The 7,680-nt window shown below is 42.6% G+C and overlaps 1 protein-coding gene across 1 annotated transcript; it reads left to right on the top strand.

The window, feature by feature from the left end:
- Positions 1-1,722: 1,722 nt before the first annotated feature.
- On the top strand, positions 1,723-7,355 carry LOC139743724 (uncharacterized). The gene is made up of 4 exons (XM_071654176.1): positions 1,723-1,977; positions 3,967-4,550; positions 5,146-5,287; positions 5,802-7,355. Exons 1-4 carry the CDS (start codon positions 1,962-1,964, stop codon positions 7,109-7,111), a joined length of 2,052 nt encoding a protein of 683 aa, XP_071510277.1. The 5' UTR covers positions 1,723-1,961; the 3' UTR covers positions 7,112-7,355.
- The last annotated feature ends 325 nt before the right edge of the window (positions 7,356-7,680 follow it).

The raw sequence follows: 7,680 nt of genomic DNA, 5'->3' as shown, positions 1-7,680 counted from the left end.
CCATCTACTGAGTACATGATTACCTATGTAGGCCTACTTTAATATACACGAACATACTCGACGCATGTAAATTACACTTCTCCATTAATTAATCGATCAACAAATCAATCAATCAATCAATCAATCAATCAATCAATCAATCAATCAATCAATCTACCTTGAATCAATCAATGTCCATTATACCTGTGTCTCCCCCAAAGTTGTCAGTTAAACGATCGAAATTGATTCCGATTGTAAATGGAAAGTAGGCCTATAGGCCCTGAATTTACCAGCAGTAATCTAAATCATCTAAATAAAAGGACTCCTAGGGCCTACATCATACATGTAGCGGAAACCTTGGGATACCTTGATGTACTGAGTAGGCCTACAGTAATCCCTTGAAGCAGCTTGTACATGAAGCTATATTGGGATGAAAACAGGCCGATTAATACTAGAATTTGATGGTAAATCGCTTCAACATTCAATAAGTTTACTCTACAGGGCTGCCAACTCTCACTCATTTTGATCCTTTCTCACTCTAAAACTTTATTTTATTTGCATGCATTTGATCTCACTCATTTTGACTCCGATAGCATTGGCCTATGGGAGCTAGTCTCCCTCTCGACTAGTTTTTATTGGCAGCCCTGACTCTGAATGCCAATGTTCAGATAGATTAAGTTCACCGAGGCCTAGGCCTATAGGACCCCAATCCCACCAATGGGGAAAAAAATATGTCTCTTCCTTCATTTTGTCATAGAGGCCGCTATCACCATGACCATCATAACATCAATATTAATCATACTTCACAGCAAATAACAATATCACCATTCGATTTTGGTATTATACGCGATATTTTGACTTATAACTCAACATCTTGTGTATTTCCCGGGCACCACCTATTTTTCTTTTTCTTTTTTTTAAACACGATATAATGCAGATGTTGATTTTAAACAGAGCTTTATTGCTCGTTCAAAAGTCGACTCGCAATACAATTCTTGTCAAAAAGTGTAAGTCAAACACAATTCTACTTGGCAAAACAGAAATCATTTTTTCTTAATTCTTTTATTTTTATTTATTTATCTCTTTATTTATTTTTTGCCAAAGGCTGCGTAGTAATAAACATAGAAGTTGATATTAGCGCCTTTCCCAAAACGCTATGACTATAGTATGAGATGTCATTCCTGGTCGCCATACATGCCATAGGAGATAAGATTACCAGGCAAAGACTCCTCCTTCGATATTGCTTAACTGTGAAATTGTTCAAATTTCAGCTTCTACTATCAATAATGATTACTATCTATCTACTTGGAAAAAAAATGGGAAAGATAATAAAGATGCAGTCATCGGTGAGAAAGACAAATGTCACAGTTTGGCGTGCACCGGAAAAACTGGTCGGGGTTGGTTCGCGAGCCGTCCTTAGCTATCGCCCGACTTTCCCCTCATACGAACCAGAGAGAACCGGTTGGGCTTTTGAGCACAACATAATATCGCCTACTGCTCCCCAATATTTCCATTCAGTACCTTGGCATGGCTCCGATCAAGAGCTGCTGAATCAATCGATTACATTTCTAAGCACCTTCCATGACATGCATATAGATTTAATTTTATAATAGCAGGAACTTCATCCCGATAAACATTTTGAATAATCATAGTTAAGAACATTCATAAGCGGATTTATCAAATTTGTGAGCCTTGGAACGTTTTATTCCGTCAGAGATTATTACTATTTTGGAATCGATCTCGTGTTGCTCGTGCAGAACGATAGAAGTGTTCTTGGCTGGCGATTTGGGGATTTTCCGATCAGCAGTCTGTGAGCGTTCGCACGTCGCACGTAAACAGCTGTGTGTAATGCAGTTAACTTTGCATCGTAGCGGACGTACGTACACAGAGGTATGTTGATATGTGTGATGCCGGGATGCTTGTATGTTGGATAATATATTCGGGAGGATGGAATGGCCGATTTTCGATGATTTACCGTTGTTATGGATGTTGAGAAACGTGAGTTAATTATAGTTCGTGATTAATGCTTGCTTTTCATGGGAATAAGTATGATTTTACTTCTTTCTTAACTCATACAAGTTCTATTCGATGTCCGAGGCAGACGCCTCATCGACTTGCTTGTTACGACGTGCGTACCCACCCGCATTGGGAATGCTACCCGTGCGTTGTGGCTGATCAATCGAACGAATTGCGCTGATGAATTCAGACTTTTCGTGCCCCTGTTTCTCAAGTGTCAGGATTGACAACGCTGAGAGGAGAGTTTATTAAAACGAAAAAGAATTTATTTTGAATGTAAGTGATTCATCATAATTCAATTTATTTTCAATATTTTGTGCACAAAGTATGAAATCGTACACAAAGAGACGGCCGTCGGCAGCACTGTGTCTGTGTGGATGTGTGTTGCTATGTTGGTAAATCGTTGCAGGGTTGCCGCCGGCGCGGCGCAGTGTGCGGTGCTCACAGTGGGTCAGTTAGTCCTCCGCGACCGCGGGCCGCCCGTCCCAGCCCCCGCCCCAGCCCGCTGGGGCCTGGGACCGCCGTCTTGCCTCCTCGGCCTCGGCGGCATGTATGCCTGATGATGCAACATATAACCAAGCATGATTGAAGGCATTTATTTATCAGCAGTAGGCCTAGGCCCAATTTACACAACCAGATTTGTTTTAATTTAGACTTAATACCTCTGTCAAGCTCTAATGTTGGACCCCTAAAGTTCTATATCCATGCTATGTGGGGGGGGGGGGGGGGGGGGGGTTGGTGGGGGTCCTGCGAAGAAGGGCATGTTGATGATGAGGGTAGCCCGGCCCGGCTAACCAGTGAGAAGGTGCAGCGACAGGGCTGTGTAGACTCTATAGAAGTAGAATATTTAATTTAAAAAAAAAAAAATAGAAAGGTACCTGAATTGAGGTAGTACTCGTAGGTGCCTAAACTCGGCCTAGCAGGTAAACTCCCCTAGGGCGCGCCAGGCCCTCATTTCAAGGGACACAGGCCTACAATTGTAGTTTGGCACCAAGTTTACCCGCTAGGCCAGGTTTACCCATAGAGGGTCTACATATTTTATATATAACTACAGTAGTCCCTGTACACAGTTTTTACTTAAAAATGGCCCAACTGATCAGTATTTGGGATTAGGGAGGACTAGAACTCTACAAAATATGCAACACTTTAATCTTTATTCAAATATTACAAACAAAAAAATAATAATAAAAGAAAATGTTAAACTGATCATTCCTTTCAATTTGGGGCGGGGGACCATTGCATTGTATGAATCAATTATGAAGAAATCTCATTCCATACTCAAAGGAGTCTTGAAAGTTGAATTGGACTCATCTCTTCTTTTTCTTCTGGTAGTTGTTCGTCCTTCAGGCTTGAAGACTCCCTGTACATTGCATTGTAAGCTATGAGGATTCCAGAGTTGGACCAGGGACGAGTGTTATGACTCATGTATTGATAAAAATTTTATTACAGAAGGTTTCTATTTCTTCATTGTGTTCCCTTGGAGTCGAGATTCTATGGCCAATTTTACTTAATACCCCTGAAATCATCACCCTCTTTTTAATGTTGGAACCGGACAGGGGAAAAAAAAAAAAAACAGAAAAAAAAAACTTTTTTTTAGAGGGCACAATTTCTGGAGGAACTGTTGACAATTCTTACAATGCTATTTAATGACTGTACAAACTGACATTTTATCAAGCAAAGCATTGCTACTAAATGTGACAGAAGAAAACTTTATGATTCAAGAAAAAAAAAAGATATCTCCCGGGAGATGTGGCTAGCAGAATGTACCCTCGACCCTCAAATTAAAGTTTAAGGTCTTAGAGGTGAAAACCTTGTCTTCGGTAATATCGTAGCGAGCTGAATCAACACACCAGTAGGCATTACATGAACACTGAAGTTGACTCTACATGGAAATGATGGAAAAAACAAAAAGACAGCCAAAGGCACCTACTAAGCACTAATTGCTCTATTTATTTTTGTTTCCTTGTGCAGATAATGGTGAAAGATTGCCTCCCACTGTCGAGCCCTCAGAGTCTCTAGATGCCACTTCAGCCACTTCGAAATGTTGCGTATCTGACACCAACAACGGCCAGATCTCAGGAAAAGACCAAGATCCAGAAGAAGCGAATTTAAACGAAGACAAGTCATCAAAAATTGTCCAGAAAGACGAACTGTTCCAGCCTAGTTCAGCTGAGTGTGCCGCGTCTACAGACACTGTCAAAAGTTTTCCAGGGAAGCCCTCTCCTCTACTGAATGCTGAGAGGGAAAACGCTTCTCTAGCTTGCCAGTCCCAGAACGGAAACTTAACCCCAACTGAGAACACCAACCAAGAGACATTATCAACAAAAGTTGAAGGACCGAATCATTCTTCTTTCGGAAAAGTGTCCCCGGAGGACACCTCAGCAGTTGTTAAAATGGTTCAGGGCAATGGAAGAGGCTTGTACACCATGCACAAAGTCTCCCCGCAGAACATCGCCCGATTCTTCGCCCTGCCAGCGGTGAACCATGTTCAGTCTGTCGCCCTCGCCCTTGGGAGCAATGGCAGGGAGGCGGAAGCTGTCAATGTGTTGCGTAAGGTGAGGCTTCAGAAAATGAAACACTTTTGTGTTAATGCATGAATATAGCGTTAATGCATAAATACATGTAGCATTGTACGTTTTATTATGGTATTCATAGGATTTACAGATCTATGAACAGTTATCCAAATGATATCTGTGAAGTTAAATTTTTCAAAATTAACTATTGTCATATCACCAAATGGTGAGAATATGTTTCTATGACTTTTGTGGACAAATTTATTAATTATGTTGATAATAATGTACAGACATTTATAATGCATAACATATCCACTCAGAGGTGCCCAGGGCGCTCATGATTAATGTTTATGACCAAATACCGTTGTACACAATCCGATGGTACATTACATTAAAGCCCCTGCAGCTGAAACATGTTCCTCCTCAAAGAAAAGTAGACCAAACGTGCATTACACGTATATTGTAGTTTTCTCTTGAAGATGGGGGGGGGGGGGGGGGGGGGGGGGGGGGAGCAGCTGACGTAATTGTTAAATGATGTGTAATGCACAGGCTGTGCACAGTTGATAAAGCATTAAGGAATAAACTTGTCCCATTGTTCCAATCCTTTTTTGTACTTTTGTTCCACTCTCTGTTGCAGGAAAAATACCCACAGATGGAGAACAACAGCGAGAATAGGCGAATAGACGATGTCAGCCATTCTGAAGATGACGACGAAGATGACAATGATGAGGAGTTTATCGACGAGGACGACAACGAAGAATGGAGCTTTGATGAAGATGGTATGACGTTTTGTTTGTACAGACAATTGCGGGAGTAAAAAATAACTTAGAGCCGTTATCTATATGATTCTATGGAAGGGTAAAGGTAGCATTTAACGAAAGGGAGATACAGTGAAGGCATCAATAAATGGACATTTTATAGAAATGAATATAATGATTAAAGAAAAGAATGGCCTCCTGTACAGGTCTACTAGAACAAAATTTACTTTTATGTCAGAGGTATATACTACATGATGACTATAATTTTTGATTATCTGAGTTTCCATTAAATATTTTGTGAATGAGTACATTTGAGCTTGCTGTTGGTAAATATTTCCCATACTTTGTGATTATACGTCATAGTGCTGGAAACTCAACAGTTAGCGAACATGAGCTCAGATTATAACAAAAACTGGCACAGGATTATAATAGTTTGAAAGGGATTTGTTGAAATTAGCATGATAGAAATGTTATCTTTTCTCTTGATGCTAAGCCGTCATTCTATTGTTTTGCTAATGGATGCTCTGACTTTCAGATGAGGAACTGAAACCAGGAAGAAGATGTCCATGCTCCTTCAAGCATTCTCAGAATGAGTCCAGCAACAAATCCCCTCTGCAGAGGCAGAGCAGCAACATTGATGCTCCCAGTACATCTCAGCTCCTGAGGAATCCCTTCTCCATGCCGTCCAACGTGGTAGAGTGTCCAGACTGCGACCAGGCCTTCGACTGCCGTGTCGACCTCAACCGACATCGTCTGAACCACATCAAGCAGAAGTCCTTCAAGTGTTCGCAGTGCGATAAGTCGTTTGCATTCAGCTTCAACCTCAAGAGCCATGAGCGGCAGCACAATGGCGTAAAAGCGTACAAGTGCGCAGAGTGCGGACTCTCATTCATGCACGCGTTTAACCTGCACGAACACAAACTGGTGCACAAGGGTCGCAGTCACTTTGTCTGCCGCGTCTGCCTGAAGTCGTTCAGTGTGGAGGCGAAGTACCAGCTCCACGTCCGCCGACACAGCAGTATCAAGAGCTTCAAGTGCGGCATGTGTGGCAAGGCATTCCACCGCGCTGCCGGCCTCCGGGCCCACGAACTACTGCACTCTGTGGAACAGGAACAGCAGCGGTTTCCCTGCAGGTTCTGCGACCGCACCTTTATGCTTATGTCGCATAAGCAGATGCACGAGCGTGTGCACGAGAGCGAGAAACTCTTCTCCTGCAACCAGTGCGGCAACGCCTTCACGGAAATTGAGCGTCTGAAGAGTCACGTGTGTTTGCAATCCACTGTCCGCAAATTCAAATGCGACATCTGCCAGGAGACATTCCCAACGCTGGTGCAACTGGACTCTCACGCAAAGACCCACATAGCGAAGCTTGCAGTGACGAGGAAGAACCAGCTGCCGCAGACAAAGTTTGGCATCTTCAATAAGAAGAGCCCCCTGCAGTCGGCGAAGAAACGCTTCCAGTGTAAGTTGTGCAGCCAGGGATTCTCTAAGAAGTGTCTCTTGGAGGAGCACTGTAAGATCCATCAGCGGGAGTACACCCCCTACATGTGTAAGGAGTGTTGTCTCACCTTCACCCATGCCAACTACCTGAAGCTGCACATGCAGACCCACCAGAGCCAGAAGACCTACCAGTGTCGACTGTGTCCTCAGAGGTTTGCCTCCAAAGCTGAGGGCGAGGCCCACGAGAAATCTCATGTGGACGCCACCCAGGCGGTCAGCAAGCCGAATAGTCCAGTCCAGGGTAGTTCTGATGGTGCTGCAAACTCTTTTTCTGGGGCATGGTCTCCCAGCTCCTCTGAACCATCACCGGCCCCACTGATCAAGATCAAATGTGAGCCAGAATAGTGGGTAGTTTTCTCGAAATCGGATGGCACAAGTGAGTAGACTGTGAGAGTAGGGCTGACACCAACTAATAAGTGGCATTGAAAAGTCATGAAGTATTTATTTCACCAGCTAGATCTTGTAGACCCTGTTTATATTGTGGAATCGGTGTCATAACAATGCTTACTGTGCATGTAGACATTTTTCCAGTATTGTAATGTACTGTGCTTTTCCAAAACACCAATGGCTGCTTTTGTTTACATCTGAATTTGGGGTACACCTACTTGACAGATGAGACGTTTGTAAATTCCAAAATCAAAACTTCCTGACTTAATGCCTGTGAATATGGCATGCTTCTTGTACAGTATCTTGTTACACTCTTTCTGAAGTCTTTGTTTTCCAGCAGTGTAAGTGTTAATGAAAGCAAGAAATTATCAAGGAGAGGGGTGAATATACTGTACAGAGGACAGACAAATTGAGGAAAACTTCTCAATTTAAGTGTTTTCTGCTACAGTGGAATGTCACTACCATTCGTACCCACAAAGTAACTTTACATTTGCCAAAGTATGATTCTTGATTTAATTTTGATCAGA

Source organism: Diadema antillarum, unplaced genomic scaffold (assembly GCF_040938485.1).
Source record: "Diadema antillarum isolate AM-2024a unplaced genomic scaffold, OU_Dant_1.0 seq00001103_RagTag, whole genome shotgun sequence".
In the NCBI taxonomy this organism is placed as follows: Eukaryota; Metazoa; Echinodermata; class Echinoidea; order Diadematoida; family Diadematidae; genus Diadema; species Diadema antillarum.
This window is presented reverse-complemented; position numbering and strand designations above follow the sequence as displayed.